This window comes from Crassostrea angulata, chromosome 6 (genome assembly GCF_025612915.1).
Source record: "Crassostrea angulata isolate pt1a10 chromosome 6, ASM2561291v2, whole genome shotgun sequence".
NCBI lineage: Eukaryota > Metazoa > Mollusca > Bivalvia > Ostreida > Ostreidae > Magallana > Magallana angulata.
Window position 1 is genome coordinate 12,381,233 of NC_069116.1, and position 22,020 is coordinate 12,403,252.

At 35.2% G+C, this 22,020-nt stretch overlaps 1 protein-coding gene across 1 annotated transcript in view; it reads right to left on the reverse strand.

Annotated features, from left to right (window-relative positions):
- Window positions 1-4,920: 4,920 nt before the first annotated feature.
- The window catches only part of LOC128186723 (ras-responsive element-binding protein 1-like), a 59,934-nt gene continuing 42,834 nt past the window's right edge, over window positions 4,921-22,020 (reverse strand). The window contains exons 14-16 of the mRNA XM_052856584.1: window positions 6,965-7,595; window positions 6,619-6,866; window positions 4,921-6,533 (exon numbers count right to left, since the gene is read on the reverse strand). Coding sequence (XP_052712544.1) covers window positions 6,336-6,533; window positions 6,619-6,866; window positions 6,965-7,595 — 1,077 coding nt within the window. The 3' untranslated portion in view covers window positions 4,921-6,335. The remainder of the gene's footprint in view (window positions 6,534-6,618; window positions 6,867-6,964; window positions 7,596-22,020) is intronic.

Sequence of the window (22,020 nt, forward strand, 5' to 3'; positions counted from 1 at the left end):
ACACTACAGGTGAACCTTTGGGGAAATACTGTTGTGACACTACAGGTGCTACACATGAACCTTTGGTGAAATACTGTTTTGACACTACAGGTGAATCTTTGGGGAAATACTGTTGTGACACTACAGGTGCTACACATGAACCTTTGGTGAAATACTGTTTTGACACTACAGGTGAACCTTTGGGGAAATACTGTTGTGACACTACAGGTGAACATTTGGGGAAATACTGTTGTGAAACTACAGGTGCTACACATGAACCTTTGGTGAAATACTGTTTGACACTACAGGTGAACCTTTGGGGAAATACTGTTGTGACACTACAGGTGAACCTTTGGGGAAATACTGTTGTGACACTACAGGTGCTACCCATGAACCTTTGGTGAAATACTGTTTTGACACTACAGGTGCTACACTTGAACCTTTGGTGAAATACTGTTTTGACACTACAGGTGAACCTTTGGGGAAATACTGTTGTGACACTACAGGTGAACCTTTGGGGAAATACTGTTGTGACACTACAGGTGCTACACATGAACCTTTGGTGAAATACTGTTTTGACACTACAGGTGAACCTTTGGGGAAATACTGTTGTGACACTACAGGTGCTACACATGAACCTTTGGTGAAATACTGTTTTGACACTACAGGTGAACCTTTGGGGAAATACTGTTGTGACACTCGAGTGAACCTTTGGGGAAATACTGTTGTGACACTACAGGTGCTACACATGAACCTTTGGTGAAATACTGTTTTGACACTACAGGTGAACCTTTGGGGAAATACTGTTGTGACACTACATGTGAACCTTTGGTGAAATACTATTGTGACACTACAGGTGAACCTTTGGGGAAATACTGTTGTGACACTACAGGTGAACCTTTGGAGAAATACTGTTGTGACACTACAGGTGAACCTTTGGGGAAATACTGTTGTGACACTACAGGTGCTACACATTGACCTTTGGTAAAATACTGTAGTGACACTACTTGTGAACCTTTGGGGAAATACTGTAGTGACACTACAGGTGAACCTTTGGGGAGATACTGTTGTGACACTACATGTGAACCTTTGGGGAAATACTGTTGTGACACTACAGGTGAACCTTTGGGTAATGCTGTTGTGACACTTCATGTGAACCTTTGGGGAAATACTGTTGTGACACTACAGGTGCTACAAGTGAACCTTCGAGGAAATACTGTTGTGACACCTGCAGCTTAAAATATAAATAATGCACATATTTTAAAACCTTTTAAACCCATTCCATCGGAGAAAATTAATAATTGTTGTCCTTTTCTTTAACAAGAGGCCCATGGGCCTCATCGCTCACCTGAGAAACATGAGGTGTGATAAAATCAGCTTAATAGAGTCATAATACAAACTATCTGGATAATGTACAATTATACATAATACATACTTTATATCTACACTACCTGAGGATGCTTTCACACAAGTTTCAGCTTTCCTGGCTGATTAGTTTCTCAGAAGAAGAATTTTAAAGATTTAATCTAAATATTCCTATGTAAAACTTCAATCACCCATTGTGGCCCTACCCTACCCCCAGGGGTCATGATTTTCACAACTTTGAATTTACACTACCTGAGGATGCTTCCACACAAGTTTCAGCTTTACCGTCTGATTAGTTTCTGAGAAGAAGATTTTTAAAGATTTACTCTATATATTCCTATGTTAAACTTTGACACCCCATTGTGGCCCTACCCTACCCCCGGGGTCAATGATTTTCACAACTTTGAATCTACACTACCTGAGGATGCTTCAACACAAGTGTTAGCTTTCCTGGCTGATTAGTTTCTCAGAAGAAGATTTTTAAAGATTTACTCTACATATTCCTATGTAAAACTTTGATCCCCCATTGTGGCCCCACCCTACTCCCGGGGGCCATGATTTTCACAACTATGAATCTACACTACCTGATAATGCTTTCACACAAGTTTCAGCTTTCCAGGCTGATTAGTTTATAAGAAGAAGATTTTTAAAGATTAACTCTATATATTCCTATGTTAAACTTCGACCCCCCATTTTGGCCCCACCCTACACCCAGGGGTCATGATTTTCACAACTTTGAATCTACACTACTTGAGGATGCTTCCACACAAGTTTCAGCTTTCCTAGCTGATTAGTTTCTGAGAAGAAGATTTTTAAAGATTTACTCTTATATTCCTATGTTAAACTTCGACCCCCCCCCCCCCCCCATTGTGGCCCCACCCTACCCCCCGGGGGTCATGAATTTCACAACTTTGAATCTTCACTAACTAAGGATGCTTCCACACAAGTTTCAGCTTTCCTGGTCATATGGTTCATGAGAAGAAGATTTTTAAAGATTTACTCTGTATATTCCTATGTAAAATTTCGACCCCCCATTGTGTCCCCACCCTACACCCAGGGGTCATGATTTTCACAACTTTGAATTTACATTACCTGAGGATGCTTCCACAGAAGTGTCAGCTTTCCTGGCTGATTAGTTTCTGAGAAGAAGATTTTTAAAGATATACTCTAAATATTCCTATGTTAAACTTCGACCCCCCATTGTGGCCCCACCCTATCCCCGGGGGTCATGATTTTCACAATTTTAAATCTACACTACCTGAGGATGCTTCCACACAAGTGTTAGCTTTCCTGGCCGATTAGTTTCTGAGAAGAAGATTTTTAAAGATATACTCTTATGTAAAAATTCATTCCCCATAGTGGCCCCACCCTACTCCCGGGGACCATGATTTGAACAAACTTGACTCTACACTACCTGAGGATGCTTCCACACAAGTTTCAGCTTTCCTGGTCTTATGGTTCATGAGAAGAAGATTTTTGAAAATTTCTCGAAAATGTTCATAAATTCCTAATTATCTCCCTTTGCAAAAGGGTGTGGTCCTTAATTTTCACAACTTTGAATCCCCTTAGGCTAAGGATGCTTTGTGCCAAGTTTGGTTGAAATTGGCCCAGTGGTTCTTGAGAAGATGTTGAAAATGTGAAAAGTTTACAGACAGACGGACAGACGGACGGACGACAGACAAAATGTGATCAGAATAGCTCACTTGAGCTTTCAGCTCGGTGAGCTAAAAATGGGTCCAAAAAGAAGATTCCTAAACCCAGTTCAATCTACATAATTTCATTTATCAATAAATTTAATCATAAAAAATTGAACTATCCTCTACCATTGTTTGAACAAAAATGACAAATATGTGGGGTTTTGAACCATGCTCACTTTGTGCTTGCTTATTTTATCTAACAATGCACACTAATAAGAGGAAAGTGAAAATTTTTATCTCAACATTTTTTGAATTTGTAAGCCAAAAACTTACCATTTTGTTAGGTTATGTACAGCTTGTGGTGCTAACACAGCTTGGACCATCTGACAGATTTTGGCTGATATCCATTTCATATTGTCACATCGAACATGTTTAACGAAATGTTATTTCTCATCATCCTTAAGTATCAGTGGGAGTTGCTAATGATATATCAAAATCAACTGAAAAAAGAACCTTTAATCTGATTGGAATTTTTGTATAAGTGGTTTGAAATATTATTTTGTATCTCATTTTCTTGAAAAATAAAATAAATAAAACAATAATCCAAAATCAATCTATAGTATGAACATATTATTTTTCAAATGATTTTGAATCATTATCCTTCAAAGAATTGCTATGTTATTGACTGTTTCATCTGGGAAGCATTTTTGTCAAATTAATATTTCCCTACAAAATACTGAGCAGACTCTAATAGAAGACTACATAACTTTTAAACCATGAATTATGAAAAAAATACAACTACTTCAGTCCATCAGTAGGTCCATATGCATAATCCATGCAGGTTTGGTGAAGGAAGGGCAAGTAATAACTAAGATACAGGACCTGCAACAAAAACTTAAACCAGGTCTGGACGCTGACGCTCGGGGTGTAGCATAAGTTCCCTCTGACTTTGCAAGGTGAGCTAAAAATCACAATACCAGTAGCTGATTTTCCATGCCCTTGAAGTTTTAAAGCGCACTGGGAATTTGCTGGGAAGCTAGATATTTTCTTGTGATGCTGTTAAAGTGATTGAGACACCATATGGAGAATTCACTGATCACTTATCATCTGGCCAACTCTATCAAACTGTGCAACTACAAACGTGCAAAGTCAATTGGGTCTTTTGTCCTTAAAACAAAGCTTGAGTATGAACGCTTGGGGTATATTTTAGAGTTGTTAAATAAATGTAAAAACTCTTTGGACAGTTTATGCTTTACAAATCACCAATGGTTTACATTTACAAAAATATATCAAGTAAATCTACACCCTTTGAGTATTTTTTCTTCTATTTCTCAAGAAATATCTGATGGTGTTCAAATGGTTTTACTGACAAAACTGAACTGGGACAACTCTTATTTAAATTATGTTTAAATTTTAATTTTTAAAAGCACTCTTGCTTATGAAAAATCACATTATATGAAACAGTTAGTAGTTTGTCAATTTTATTTGCAGTTTACAGGAGGTAACTCCAACTTCCTGTCTAGATGACTTGGTCAGAAAGTATTGGTTCTTATAGTCATTGCAACATAAATACAAGTATTTAGATAAATGTAGTTGTTAACCCTAAGATCTTCCAGATCAGAACTGCTCAATTTTGTGAACTGTAATAATAGTATTAGGAATGGGGTCCAATATTGAGACATTAACAGTTGGAAGTCTCTCATTAAAGTACTTGTATACCAAAAACTTTTATGTAAAGAACTAAATATATATATATCAGTTCGTATTGTACAGCCGGTATCCCACCTGGAACTACGGTTCTGGTGCTTTTAAAAACAGGTGAATGAGACAAAATTAGGACCGAGTGACTGTATACCAAAACGCTAAAACACAGAACAGCAAACAATGCTATTATACCAACAGGTGCTCTTCACCAAAGAAATGAAAAATAACACATGTATTTGTCTACATATTTAGTTTAATGAAATTCTTTGTATATAAATGCTGAGTTACTCCAGCAATTAAAACACACACACAAAATTTCTAAAAATGTTTGTGACATTTCTTCATGGTGAATTGTCATAATCCCTGTTTTCCAAAGTTTGATTAAAAAAAAAAAAAGAGCACACTCTGAATGATAAAAGAGACAGTTACCCAACATAACTGGGTTTGATTTTAAACATTGTGATTTGAGACTAATCCCATAAGCCATTTCCAACACTATTTGGTCTACGACTCTAACACAAAAACTCTAAAGAATATAAACGGCAAATTTCCCTACACCAAGCTATCACAATGCCGTAAACAAGTTTTAAAATCAAAAATAAATCTGAAAACACTTGACTGCAAGAAACTTACAAAATTACAAAAGGTAATTAGTTGGAATGAGATACAGTAAAAAAACATTTGTTTATGGAAAGGGAATGTGTAATTCCAACAACGATCAGAAAATTGTCACTTCAACACTTGTACAAATAATATACACAATAAAAACATAGCAAAAAATTGTAACAAATTAATAAATAAATATATTTTGACTAAAATAACAGATCTGACAAGAGACTAGGGTGTTAATTTTGCACTGTCTTCAAAATTCACAAAAACCGTGCAGAAACACGTGCGGTGGGGTGCATCTGATAAAGTTCTCCAAACAAAGAGTGGATTGTCAATTCATCAAACGAGACAAAATCATTCCTCACAGAACATTGGTATAAAAACAGTAAGTAATCATATATACAGGTACACATATATACAGGTACACGCCACTCTGTACACGAAAATGGAATGTAGAAATGTATTTACAAATTATCCAATAGGCTCCATGCCCTCTCCCTTCCCCAACTACATACAGTTTAGCATTCACAACATGACATATATACAATTGGAATCATTTCATGTGAATTCAGTCTCTTCATTTGTATTTAACTTCCGTGAAATGAACACAAAAAATCAGTAACGCAAAACGTTTGTGGAATGTTTCATAAGTTATCCCTGAAATTGCTTGTAGTGGGTGCTAGAATTTAAATCTGAATGGAAATGTATCAGCACATACTACACATCACTCAACATGTCATCAAACTACAGAAACTGATCTACATGTATATATCAAAATCATTTATCCCAAATTTCACACAAAGGATGCCTCCAATTTGAATAACATACAGAAAGTCAAGAATATATAAATCATTTTAAAGAAAAAAATTATTTGTACACATTTAGCATCAACATGGTAGAGAAAATAAAAAAACCCATGCATTTCATAAAAGAGACAATTGAAAACAGGCAGCAACATTCTGCAATCTCAAAAATGTATCATTTGTACATCTCCAAACAAATTTTTTCATTTGTGCTATACGCTTTCATCCCCGGAGGGCTTTACATGCCCAGTAACTTGGCGGCACTGTCTGCAGAATCCAGCATCTGGTCAATGGAACCAACATCGACCCCCAGCAGGTTGTGGAGGATATCAGCACTGTTGTCCTTGGTGTCTTGTTCCATGGTGATAGTAGTGCTGGCTTTGGAGGGTGGTGCTATTGGAGTGGAGGTGACGGTGATGAACTGTGGACGACTCTCCTACAAGAAACATGTCATCAATAGGGGAAAACCCAGGCAAAGGCTATTGAGCTTAAAACCTTTAATCAATGGTGTCACCACTTACTGTAGCATTGGAAGAATCCGTCATGACAGTCACAGGGATTACCGGGATTGCGGTGGGCATTCTGGGTAATATTGGTCTGTGATGAGTCACCAGTTTGCTCACTCCAGGCTCGTCCTGGTTGTTATTGTTATCTTCATCGTCGCTGGGACTGAGAGAACCAGAGTCCATGTGCTTCTTGCGATGTCTCATCATGCTGTGTTTAAGAGTAAAGCGCTTGTGGCAAATGTCGCATTCAAAGGGTCTCTCTCCTACAATAATGATAGAAACAGTTAGGCAACATTCATACCAAATACTTTCTCCAATATATTTCCATTTGATAAACTTCTTTCTTGTGCTCAGTACTTACCAGTGTGGGACCTCATGTGGCGCCTTAGATCTTGCAGAGACCAGAACCGCTTGGGACAGAGTGAACAGTACACCTTGCGCTGCATGTAATCAGCTGATACTACCTCCATTTTGGGGTCGTCAGCATTTTGTCCTGGAATCTCCAGAACTGCCCCTTGATCCACCTTGTTACAGTTGTTCTCCACAACCTTATCCATGTGTTTGGCAAATATGTCCACATTGTCCACCTTATTCTTCTCCTTCAGGATCTTCCAGTCGGAGGAATGGGCAGTCTCCTGATGATCCAGACACGACTTGCGGGTCTCGTAGGAGGCATCGCACAGGTAGCATTTAAATGGAAGATCAATGTTGTGCTCCTTCAGGTGGCGGACCAGCAACTTACGAGAGACAAACTTCTCACTGCATTTCCAGCAGCTGGTGATCTTGTCCACATTGTAGTTGTCTCGCTCGGGGTTGATCTGGCGTTCTCCCGAGCCTGTAAATTCAATGACGGATGATGGGGTCTTTGGGGAAGACTCTTCCATGGAATTGTCAATGCTCAAAGGAATGATGTCATCATCGTCGTCATCATCGTCTGATTTTAGGTCGTCTGGTACAATGAAGGTAGTAATGGCCGTGGGAGTGTCGGGACTCTGTACACAATACAAAACATGATTAGTGCTGGCATAGAATTTAAAAAAGGTTTTCATCGGCGGTGCGTCTTTTTACCCCAATGAACCCCAATGAACCCCAATGATACCCCAATGAACCCCAATGAACCCCAATGATACCCCAATGAACCCCAATGATACCCCAATGAACCCCAATGATACCCCAATGATACCCCAATGAACCCCAATGTTACCCCAATGATACCCAAATACACCTAATGATACCCCTATGATACCAAATGATATCCCAATAAACCCCAATGATACCCTTATGAACTTTGAAACATTAATACCCCAATGAAACTAAATGTGTGCATAGTTAAAAGATCTTCCGCGCAAGCGTGTGAATAAACACCGTGCATGTATATAATTAATATCAAGGGGTTATTTTTCCTTTTTGTTTTTGTTCATTTTTGACCTAAAGTTTTTCTTAATTCTTTTTTAAAAACTATTCTTTAAAATTAAAATAAAAAATCCAAACCATGGCTGAATATTTAGTGGAGCTGGCAGGGTTTTAAAAAATCCACACTGAAATGGATGAAATATAAAATTTGTTCCAAGGTCAAATTTCTCTATAATTTTTTATTACTGTCCCAAATAAGAATATAAAGCAATTGGGGAGCAAAATTAAAAAGCAATTGGGGAGAGAGGGGTTATCCCATTCAACTTTCCCGTTTTCTGCATTCATCATTTATTCGTTAAGACGTATAACACAATCCGTTCATTGTTTACAAATAAAGTATAAGTATTAACTACCAATCCGCTGTGCATCTTCCCAATTCAAGGGTTTCTGATCCGCAACGCTTCTCAAAAATCGGTTTATATATAGCGGAGCGGATCAGAAAATCTTGAACTGGGAAGATGTCTGTCATGGTATAAAAATGAAATTATAAAACGCTAGCGTATGCGTGTTTATTTGCATCAGATTTGCTTGATCAAAAGTATCAGTCCAATTGTTAACTCGCCTTAAACATCCGCGTTCATGAAAATTTAAACACACCCCACCGACAATCTTCAATTGTTATTACGCACCCCTTTCCACTAAGCATTGGCTATTACGACGTACAGTTCGGTATGCGACGTTCAACTCCGATCTCCGACTGTATATGTCGTCAAGTTATTTTAAGGTCAAGATCTAGTAAATGAAAGGTGCCTACAGGTTTATGAAATTCAAGATATAAATTCTTTTAATGATGCTTCATAACAATATCTTTGTTTCATAGGGTGTACCGGGGCTTAAATTTTTGGTAAGCGCAATAAAAAATCTTGTTTTAAACAACCATTTTCTATAAAGGATAAAAGCAACATATTTCGGAGTTTTGTCCATTTTTTACAATTGAAATGTATCTAGAATGCCTACAGTCTCTCCAAAAACGGCATTAAACAAGCTCTTGACCTCCACTTTAAAATGATGTCAAATTGAATATAGGTACCGGGATTACTTTTCCCGTGATTAAATATCGAATGTCAGAATATTATTTTCTACATAATTACTTTAAAGCCGTAAAATACGGGAAAAGATTCATCAAATCAATTATGACGTCATAATGGTTCTAGCACCAAAAAGATACTCGGGAATCATTTACTAGATCTTGACCTTAGAAGTCGACGTCAACTTCCATTGCAGGGCGGATCCACGATTTGAAGTTGGGGGGGGGGGGGGGGGTGTCAGTTTTTGGCAGGGGGTTTGGGGCTGCATTGACGCTGGAAGCTCCTGGATTATAGAAATTTTGTACGGAAAAGTCTTCGAATTTTTCACTTTTTTTAAATGTCTTTATTAAAAGTATTTAGAATTTTTAAAGATTTGTAGATTCGCCCTTGGAAGCTCTTGATTCGTAGGGCGGAAATGAAGTTTTCAAATTTTGACATTTGTGTATGGTGGCATTTCTCTGCCCCTTGTGTGCAAGTTATTTTTCTATCAAATATGTCGACATGCAAGATAAATATGTTGACCAAAACCCTCTGCCGTGCAGAAATATTAGAAATATTCTTACGAATGGCTGTAAATTAATCTGTTTTAAAGAATCAAGTTTAATGGTACGGTGTAAATGAAGTTTTTAAAAAAGATAACCATAATAAACATGGAAGAGTCTTTAAAAACACTATCTAGAATAACCAATTACTTAAAGGTGCATGTGTGACTGTTCAGATTTAAAAGAGCGTAACTAAAATGGGCAGTTATGGCAGAGAATGCTTATGCGTGTATTCAAATATGGGCAAATTGAATTAACTTGTTTGTTCGTTAATGAGTTATATAATATAAAACAAAATCGGATGTTCGATAAAAAGGTTATCATGAGAAAATATTGAATGAATGTAAATAAAAAAGTGTTATAGTAATTGATATCCAAATGTATCCCACTGTACATAATGAACCCCACTGATGCTACAATAAATCCCGATATGTACCCCAATCAACCCTATATTAGCAATGGACAGAAATATGTTAAAATGTAGTTAATCGCCCAATGAATATTGTGTTCTCGATTACTAATTGTCGGTCAATTACTTTATCCAATGTGATCGTTGTTGTACATTTTTATGGTAAATATTAATTTTCTTTGCATCTTGTGAAATTTTCCTAGTTCAATTCAATTTCTTTATTGCAAAAGACATACGTCTTATAGCACATATAATGGTGAACAATACAAAAATATACTAGGTAAAAATGACACAGGTGCTTAAGGACAGGATCGCCCCCCCCCTTTCAACCCCCATCCCCAAGTATATAGATCCCCTGGACTTCTTCTAATTTTTTAAAAATGTTTCTTTTAGGTAATTGTGCAATGAATGTACATGTATAAATTAGAGAGAGAGAGAGAGAGAGAGAGAGAGAGAGAGAGAGAGAGAGAGAGAGAGAGGGGGGGCGGCCAGAAAAAGGTCACTAATTGTGTTTTTCGTTAATTGGGTGAGATCAGGAGCTGTTAATGAGGCGTGACAACCCTGATGCTTTGATAACAATATACACCTTCAACAAGGATACTGCATATAAAACTACACGTAATTGAAGATGATTAAAAACTGGAAAAATCAGTAATTATCAAAATATTTATCAAACATTAATCCTTTCATTCACTTTTGTTCCGGTTTGCCCTGCTTTTTCGAATATTCGAGAAAAATACATAAAACTTACTACTTTAAGAAACCTTCCTATTTCAAATTTATACCGTTGGTAAGTTACATGATAACTTCAAATCTATTCAGATTCAATATTTATTGAAAGTTTTGAGCCTGAGGGAGAATTTCATATTATTAAAATATTTTTGTTAATATCGTACGTAGATTTACATACGGTATATGTTACATGTTAATAATATTGTACTCTGTTAACTCACTCACTCACTCACTCACTCACTCACTCACTCACTCACTCACACACACACTCTCTCTCTCTCTCTCTCTCTCTCTCTCTCTCTCTCTCTCTCTCTCTCTCTCTCTCTCTCTCTCTGAAAACTGAAAATTAGTCTTGAAAAGCAATTATTTTATACATCATTCGAAAAGACTATAATTGTAGCTAGGCTAAAGAGTTTTCTATATACTTTTTTTAAACAATAAAACATCCAACATGTTTACCTAACTATTAATGCGTTTTAAAAATGCACAAATTATGTGTTTGAAACAAAAAGATGATTTTGGTATCAATATCAATGAATTAATATATCTGATAAATAAAACCCAACATATCTAACACAAGAATGAGGTTTGTTATAACCAATCTCCATCACTATTACATGATCATCATACATAAAACAAACAAAAGGTCATCTACACCCCAATCTACAGTGGCAACTTTCTACCACTTTCACCCCCTTTACGCTACCAACAATATACTGTGGGGAAGCCCCCCCCCCCCCCCCCCCCCCCGTCAAAGAACCTGGAGGTTACTATATGTGTATACCCCCAATAAACAGGTGTCAAAATGTATTGATATGCTCCTACAACGTATGGATGGATCCATTCTCCTGGGAGGGGAGGGTGTCATATACATGCATTCATACTACTCCACCCCATAAGAGAGTTAGTTTTGCAACATCATTTCTTCACTTCGATTGAAATTTTCACCGAAGACGCAACTTGTTCAAAATCAGCAGTTTTTGAGAATCCTGTGGCAATGGTGCAACAGAAGATGAAGAAGTTTAGTTGTGGCAACTGTAAAGAAGATTGCAAGACTCGCCGTGTTCACTGTGAGGTAAAGTACTGTAATTGCATGACATGTTTAATTTGAACAATGATCGCATAAACTTAAGAAGCTCTTTAATAATTTATGTTGAAATATAAACAATTTATAAAGTTAAGTTAACATGCCTTACAAACACACCTGTTTACCTGTTAATTGGTCCAATGATAAGTTGATAATTGGATAATAAATAAAATTAAAGAACCGAAACATATTAAAAGAAGTATTTTTAGCACAAACTGAAAGGCTGCAAACATTAGTTTAATTTCATTTGTGTATCAGAGTTAGACCCTAAATATCAATCTTCGGGATTTTGATATAATTGCAACTCTATTTCAGCAAAAATTAGATTTTGTCAGTGTATATATGATGTGTTTGATGCCTACAATTTATGGAGAAATGTTAGGTGAACCTGTATTTTCCATGAAAGATTAATTCTTACTAAATTGGACGCGAAGCCTCTCGGTGCACACATGTGATCTGAGCGAAACCACCCGACCGTTACCAATAAAGTTATATGGAATTATAGATCTATATATTCTCACTATACATTCAAACAGAAAGAGATCATATATAATGGAAAATAATTATGTAATTAGGGATAGTCTTTAGTTTGGGGAGATAAGAATATTTTTATTAAATAAAATAATGAAATAAAACTAAGTCGTTTCTATGAAGTATGAAAAATATACTTGTAACATCGTGTACAGTATATAATTATAGCAATGCATGTTTTAAATTATACATCTCACAAGACCGACGATAACACAATTAATTTGGTATATACAAGTAAACTTCATCAAACCGAAAATATTTCTCAGTGTCCAGTTTAAATTTTTTGAGAAAATCTTAATTATTAAAGACAACACAGAGTAGAACCTTTGCGCCTTCATCAACGCCTACAAATAGATATGGAACACCGGGACTGTCTTATATGGGGATTAAACATTATTATACGCAGTGTTCTCCTCATTATATTTGGTAGTGTATTCATTATGTGAGGGTTGTTTTTTTTTTTTACATTATATCGTGTGCATTTTCCATTATATACAGTACTTCTTTCATTATATCATGTAGTTATTTCACTATATTATGTACATTTATCATTATATGAGGTGCTTCCAACATTATATGGGGTGCTTCTAACATTATATGCGGTCGCTCTAACATTATATGCGGTGAACACAACATTATATTATGTACTTCTCAATTACATACAGTATATTCATTATTTTATGTAATAATTCTGTTATTATGATGATGATTAGGATGAGCGTTTAATATTATTTCCGGTCCTGTCTGCATTTCGTGCGGTAGATTTTTCATTTCGTTGTGATGTAGTCACAGTATTATATATGCTGTGCTTTCATCTTTATGATGATGATCTTTCGGAAGAATTTTTTCGTAAGTCGTTCTATGAAAAAAATGGATGATATTTTACGGGACCTTAAAATGGCTCAATTTATAGATGGATGTACCCATTGCCGGGCAATGCTATTTGTCTAGGCCTGGTTAAACATTCTTAAAATACTTGATGAGACACATTGTCTATTTAAGATTTTTTTACCTGATAAGTTTAAAAAAATAATTTCAATACTACACAAATCACAATTCAAAATTTAAAGTTAAGTTTTCCATATTTCTAGGACCTTGCCAAAATTTTAAAATATTCTCTTAGAAATACCCATTTAGCGTTAAAGGAATTCTTTCTTCTTGGTTTTGGAAAAGAGGTTGGGGTGGAAATGAATATTCGATCTGTTCCTGAATACTTAATACAATATTCATTGTTGTGCCTTCCCGTGTACATGTTCGCTTGCCAAAGGTACACGATTCGTTAGTTAGCGCAGAGACATTTTAAGTTTTTATGTTTAAACTTTTTTATGCCCCCGTCCTAATCGAAGATTCGGAAGTTTATAGTTTTTGCCCTATTCGTCCATCTGTTTGTCCGCAAAAATTTAAACCTTGGTCTTAACTTTTGGGGCAATTGCTTTTATATTTCACAGATGTATTCCTAAGTGTGACAAAACTTTTCTTAAAATTAATAAATATTAGTAATTTAGATTATATTTATCCCAAATAGTAAACTTTACATCTGCATTTAAAGAAAATGAATGAGCAGTTTCTGAAATTTTAAGACACCCCTCCCCTTCCATTCTTCTCTCAATGCACGCCATTCGAGCTTGAAAAATCATCGGTAATGTCTGCATCATATATAATTGGCATATTGAATTCAAAAAGAAATAAGACCTTCATTCGTGCATACATACAGATTAAATGTTGACAAATTATATGTTCTGTTCACGCTATTATATTTTTTTATTTTGATAATTCATATTTAGTAAAACTATTTTTTATATGGATTTCATGTCCACGTGTCCGGTTTGGAGCTGCACACAAGAACGAGAGTTCAGCTTCACACCTCTACTTGCATTTAATTTTTTTTTCAAGTAAACCAAAAAAAGTGTGCATGTACAACTCTCATGTGATGAAAATAGAATATGAATGTACATATTTCTGTTTTCACACGAGATGCCCCCTCTCCCCCGGCATATTGTATCCTTCTGTCGTTTCAATAAATAAATGGAACTAATGTTACTTCAACTGCATTATAAACCGGGGTAGAGGGCCGTCCAGTATGTAAATCTACATGTAAAGCTAAGTGATTTAATCGCAAGATCTGTCCAAACTGTCTTTAGTGTACATTATATCAATTTATATGTTTACCCACGGCTAATCGTCGTCTGAGCAATAATATCGTAAGGTTAATGACAAGAAGGCCCCTTGCTTGTACAGACATTTTCTATAACTTCAAATTTTCTCCCGCACATATTCCCGATATATTGTTATTTATCAAGTGAGAACTTCTTTCCAATTTGAATAATGGTACAAGGTACTACTATATACATAACCAAATAATAGTATGTTTCCATCTCATCGTTGAACCCATACCTTATTGTACATGATCAGGGTACGATTTCATCGCGTGGATGTCTGACGTTGTAATATTTATTTTAGAAATATGATAATTTTCTGTATTACAATAATAGTTATTATAGTACAGAGAATCTCATCACAAAAAATATTTTTAACATCATCCAGCTGCATGTGCTTCCCTCTCCCCAATACTCTCGAGAAAAAATAATGCTGATTTCTAGTGGTATAGCATTGTATAAAATAACATGAATTTGATGACAAAAAACATATCGTAAAATTGTATTATAACGAACACGTCAAACAAACAGAATTCACAGAATTGTTCTCAACTTGTTATTTAGGGAGTGCTTATTCTCTTTTGAGAAGTGGACAGGCATAGCCTACATGTAGGCTATGCCTGTCCACTTCTCAAAAGAGAATAGGGAGTGCTTTGCCCAGGCAGGCCATTCACTAGGGCATTCAGGCAAAATCCGGATAGCTATATAGTCTGTCCCAAGTTATTGCTTCCGTCACTTTTTGATGATTTTAATAAAAATACACATACATGTGAAAGAAGTACAGTTGAAATTGTTGAAATAGAAAATATCCAAGATATTTTCATTGACAAATTGACCCTTTTCACTCATAAAACCAAGTTTACCGGTACATGAACAAAAACAAATTTCTTACGGAGATTTATACGGAGATTAATAATGGGTAATGTTTACATCTTTTCTCCATTCGGAAGTACTAGGGACACATCGCAGAGTTTTTCAACATTATCATCTGGGCTTAATAATGGCTGATGTAATGCAAAATCTCTGTAGACTTCCTATTTAAATTTGGGATGTGCATTGAAACCTGAAGCAGTAGAGGGGGTGTTTCAAAACAGATGATCTGGACATTTTTCATATTAGTGGATGAACGTAGTTTTAGCATAAAGGTATTTATTATTATGTTTTACGGTGCTACCGTTCTGGCGAGCGCAGCAAGAATTACACATACCTTGCATCATTGTCAACCTAGTGTGAATTTTTGTGACAGTATTGCTCTACAATATGTATGCCAAAAGTACTAATTTTAATGGTTATGATACATACAGCGCAACCCCCTATCCTGAGAGATAGAGAGAGAGAGAGAGAGAGAAAGAGAGAGAGAAAGAGAGAGAGAGAGAGAGCCCGGTCCCTGTTTATAGGTGTGTAATTTCCCACTTAGTTTTAAATTGAATGGTCTGACTATATGCAATATCTACATAAATTTTTTAACTGTTTATTTTTTCATTTTTTCCCTTTTTATTTAGTTCAAAATGTCCTATTGTTTATTTTCTCCCTACTCATAAACTTACTGTACACGCATGCACAATTAGCTTAAAAATGGATCGATATGACAGTAAAGTATGGCTCTTGCTAGTGTATATTCATATAATCTCTATATTTAAAAAAAAATGAAAAAACAAATCATACGTCAATGATCTATACTGAAATCAGGCACGTAGCATCGGGGGGGGGGGACACTTTTTCTCGCAGCAACAAATTAAAAAATGTTATGAAAATAACCCCCCCCCCACGGATTAGGATTTTGGAAAACTTAAAAAAATTCCTTTTTTTTTTTTTTTTTTTTTTTTTTTGCTTGTCAACATTTCTTGGATGAGTCTGCCCCCCCCCCCCACTTTCAAAAACGATGCTACGTGCCTGGAAATAGCTAACTGAAGTACACTCATTAGTCATTACAGATGTTTGATCCACCTCTAAATTTATCGCGGGAAATATAGCGCGAGAGCACTGTGACGTCATCCCTGACTTTGTTCATCTTTGTTTACGCTTGTTTACTCAATATACGAAGGTATGGTAGCATGTAACAAATCTTTTGAGTCCCGCCAAGTATATGCGGTACTCAAAACGTGTATTTAAACTTTAAGACACCGTAATTTACGAGTTAAAAGTCGGCCATTTTGGTATAGCACCACGGGTGAAAACATTAGAGAGCATTATGGGACGTAGACAAAAAATTTTGTTTGGTGAACTGTATGTTTAGCTAGTCTTTTTCCCGCGCACACTGGTTCTTAGAGCTCGCTTCGCTCGCTGTTATAGAAATATCAAGCTAAAAGAACTCGGGACAGAGTATAGTAGTTGTCTGAAAAGTATAAATTAAGGGTCTTCTTCATGCAGTTCATAGCTTTGACAAATAACCACGGATAATTTGTATTTAAATTTTAATATGGTGATATATAAGCACTAAGCATTGTTTTCGAAAATAAGGAAGGGGGGCTCTTTATTTCTCATATTACAAAAAAAAAAGGATTTAAAATCTTGAAAATCCTTATCTTTGGGTTGGGGGTTGTGTTAATATTACTTGTACACGGACGGTGGTATGGGTCACCTGTCGATATTATTGTGGATAATAGTACATAAAATCAAAATACTTTCACTATTTTAAAATGATCAATTTTGAAAATATTTTACCAAAAAATATGTTTTAAGGAAGCCGACTTTAGTTTTCATTGTGCATGTTTTTGCGCATTCTAGTGAAATACAATGTATTTACACCTTTTATGCATTTTTGAAAACAGTTCTCAATTGAAAAACTACAAAAACACTAAATTCTATAATTTATGGTGAGACAGGGCGCCACCCTTTGTATAAATTGATGTTTTTAAATTACTTATTGGGAAAAAATGCTCATAAGCCCAAGTAAGCACAATATTGTATATACAGTGTCATTATTTTTGCTAAAATATGAAATTTTCTTTTATGTAAACTTTACATTGTAAAGCAATCATGTGAGATCTTATTTTTAGACAAATTCTGGCCTGATTTACAGGTATACCTCATGGTACCCATATCCATGTATCCGTGTATTTATAATCCCTGCAACACGTAGACATAGGAGTGAAATGTACTATCCATGTTGAAAGGAAATCTCTTTCTGCCTTAACGCACACAATACACAAGTTGAAAGTGAATATATACTCTTATTTATTTGAACATAGTCATTTGTACAATGTATTTCCACTATAGTTATGAAGCTTCATAAGATTATTATGTATAATACAAGTGAAATAGAAAAAGTAGAAGGAAAAAAGAGAAGAAAACATTTACAGGTGTAGTACTTTTTGTTCTACAATGAGTTGCACATCAGTATTATACCGGTAGTGACAAATACAAAATTAATACAAAATTTAAGATTATAATATGCTCTTTAGTATTCTTCCCCTTATCCCTAGATTATTAAAGAACTTTTTGTATGAATGTCAAATGTCTTAATTTTTAAGACCGGTATTTAAATTATTTATTATAATATATAATTTATAGTTTTGATTTTTAATTTCCTTAATGGCTGATGAGTCAATTGCAGATTATGCGAAAGGCTGTAAATATATTACATGTACATGTATTACCATTTTCGTCTTAAACCTTTACCGGTAATTTGAGTATGAGGGGTGGCATTGTTTTGCCTCTTCTTCTCATTTGTCAACGGTTTCTGATCCGCTCTTGTCAGTGGCAGAGTGGATCAGAAACCCTTCACTTGGGAAGATGGTTTTACCTTCAGTGAATAACATGAATAATCATAATTTTCTTTTCCCAAAGAACTATTTTATTTAGAAAATGCATTAATCCAATTAGTGCCGATAAGTCAGCCTATTTGTAAAATACATGTACACTTCCAATGCAAGTGATTATATAGAGGAGTAAAAAGAAATCAATTTAAAAAGCAACTCCCAAAAATGATGAAAAATAAAAAATATACACCTCAATTATTTTGCTCTGCGAGTGCCATATTGTGATCAGTCTCTACATATGTCCAATATCTCTTGTCAGGAGCATATATTCTCTACACTTATTCTAATCTGGCTCATACTTCACTCACAGTGCTGTGGTCAAAGGGTATGCAGTGACCTTAAATGATGTTTGTAGGTCAAGGTCATATCAGACCTTGCCCAAAAAATTTCAGAGCATAGACACTCTTCACCTAATAGCCCTATTTGGCTCATACTTCACATAAACAGAGCTTTTGGGTCAATGGTATGCAGTGACCTTGAACCAAGAAAATGTGAAGGCCACATATCTCTTTATGATCAGTTTTAGACTGTAGATTAATTCCCATTTGCCAAAAGTTTTAGGTTTATTAAGATATAAGCAAAATTCTCTGAAATGCTTTTCATCCTATTGTCCATAATTTAACTTAGGCCCTTTGAGATGAGGTCACCATTTGAATGTTGTCTTATATCAAACAACAGTTTTTGAAAACCCAACTTCTAAATGTTGATCAAAAATTTCTATTCCATCATAATTAAGTAGTACATGTACCAGTATGTGCATTGTTCAAAAGAGAATTTGTTCCTTGAAATTTTGTGGATGTATTACTTGTACAATGATGTTTGAATTATGCCAGCTAGTCCCCATTTCATATTATAATTTAGTTACTTTTAATTTTAGGTGTGTAACACATGGTTTCATGCTGTATGCCAGAAGATAGGAATTGGTGACCTGAAAAAGTGGAGTTCCCTGAAAGATGCATACATTTGCAGAAGTTGCTGCTGCTTCTCAGATGGAACTGGATTTGACTACTTGTTGGGATTATCCAGACTTCAAGAGGTAATCATGAGCATCATTTGATGCTTAATTTTAATAAGGTAGAGCCATTTCTTAAACATATATCTATAGATTTCAAAATCTGCTAAAAACTTTTATAAGCTCACCCGAAATGAAGGTTCAAGTGAGCTTTTCTGATTACCTGTTGATGTCGTCCGTCTGTAAACTTTTCACATAGGTTTTGACCCTAGGGCGGGGCCAAAATAGCCATATAGTGTTATTGCAATTAATGTTTTAAAGAATTGTCTTCTTTACTTCTGCTAATGCTGAATAAAAAATGATTGCATATAAAGAATGAAAAAAAAATAAAGCCATCTATCAAGATTTTTAAATTTCTTGTCTCCCATTGTAGGGATTAGAAACTAGGGCGGGACCAAAACACTCTTATAGTGTATAGGGTAGGGTTCTTAATGCAGGTTGTGGCCAAAATGTTAATGTGTATAAAATGTTTAATAATCGTCTACAGACAAAAAATAAAAACTGACTGCTACATGTAAGGCAAGGGTTATGTCTGGGAGAGGGGGGTATATATTTGTCTTATTTTTTTATTCTGCTCAGGAATTTCAATGAAATAAATAAGCAGAAAAAAGAAAGAATAAAGCTGTCTATCAAAGTTCAGTCTGAGGCAAGTAAAGTAACAATATCAGTAGTAAATTGTCTGAAGAATTTAATGGTACCAATTGTTTTCACAGAATTAGTGTGAAAATAAGGTTAATCCGTCCAAAACTTGCGCAATTTTTGTGCGCCGTAAATTGCAGTTTTTTACTATGGGAGGCACTGTAGCTTCCAGGTCGTCCATCCGAATTTTTCAGACAGGGAGCTACAGACCTGCAGCTAACAGCATCGCTACCATGCATGTGTGTGTTTATATGTGTGTGTGTATGTATGTATGTATGAATGTATGTATGTATGTATACATGTATGTGTGTGTGTGCACTCCATTTCAATTTTCTAGTAAATTAAAAAAAACCTTCCAATAGAATTTCCTCAACCTTTGCACAAATATGTTATTGGACGTGTGATTTTTTCAACCAATCAAATTTAATACCAGTATTTTGGTAAGCCTCGTTTTGAGGTCACAAACATTTACGTGAGGCTTTATCAGACTGTGATAACACAACGTTGACAATACACATTTCGGTAATTTTTTGTACGACTTTAAGTAAATCGCTACCATATGCAATTCAAATGAACAACTTGATATTTTTGGGATTTTAATCTAGTTAAGGTAAAAAAAAAAAATAAATGTTTGTAATTTTGGAGGGTTAGAAGATTGCCCATAAGTAAAAGATGAGGCAGACAAGAAATTAAAGTCATCCGATTGACATCGAAACAAGCAGCTGACTCTGGTACCAATTTTCCGGTAATACTTATCAAACTAGTTAATGAACTAGACCAAAATTCAGAGGAGACTTTGACAGATATCCCACATTTATCACACGAAGATTTTTTACATATTATTAAAAGCTGCATATCTACTTCTATGGGTTGACATACCACAAGTAACTAGAATTGTCCATCAGAGCAGACTATAACAGATCGTTAGATCTTCAGCTACGCTTCATAATATATACGGATCGTTTATGTATGCTATATAAAAATGAATGTCACTTAATGAATCTAAATTATTTAACTTTATAACATATGTGTACATGTGTTGAGTTTCTGTTAGGAATATGAAAACTGCAACCACGTACATGTACATGTAATTAACCCCCTCCCCTAATTTATATACCCCAAAGCTTGGGGATAAGGATAAAATAGATATTATGAATTCAAAGTGGTTTTAAGAAATACTTGTGTCATACGTATTTATTTTGATCTGATAATTTTGATCTGAAAAATTAACATGTATTTTCCTAAATAATGCATTTCCCCTTACAACAAGTCAATCGCGAGGGGATGCTCCGCTTTGCGGCACCCTTGTTTCAGTTTTGCATCCTTTTCATGAGAATGTTGGTTTATTTATATGTTTCTCCTGTTTTATAAGAATTATAAAGTGATTTAAAATAGTTGCTAGGGAAAGAATAACTCATAAGTAAATTCTTAAGTAAAACCTGTTACAAATGTGTTCGTGAAAAGCACTTAAGATATCTAGTAAGATATTCTTATGTTAAAATCTTACGCAAAATTAACATGAAAATATTTTGTAAAAAGGGCTACAGATGATGATTAAATGTTAATGATGGTTGAATATTCAAAAGCTGGAACAATAGTGAATAACACAATATAGTTTCTAAAGCTTTTTTTTTGTTTTTTGTTGCAATGCCCACTGTGAGGGAAATCATGAGTTTCTGTCTGCCCCTGGGGATGGGGAATTGGAGGTTGTTTTAAATAAAATATGTATTTTAGCCACCTTCTTTTAGTTTATCTATTAAAACATATACACATAAAAAATAAACCTATCTTGAAAGTTGAATAGGGAAAATTAATATCTATCAGAGCCTTGTACCTTTCAATAAGAGGTCATGCACTTTATTATGATCTTTAAGTTTTTCACTAAAATTATAGGTTTCATGGTCCTTTTTGAAAGATTTCAGGCAGGAAGGTGGTCGTCATTACAATATTTTGATTTTTCTACTCCAGAATGAAACATTAAATGCATTAAATTATTGTATTTTCAACCGGGTTTTCCAACGGAAAAATCCAGTTATTAAAATGGTGAAAACGGCGGATGGGTGGGCGGCTGCCAAAAGGGTACCCTCATTGTACGGATAACTCCTCC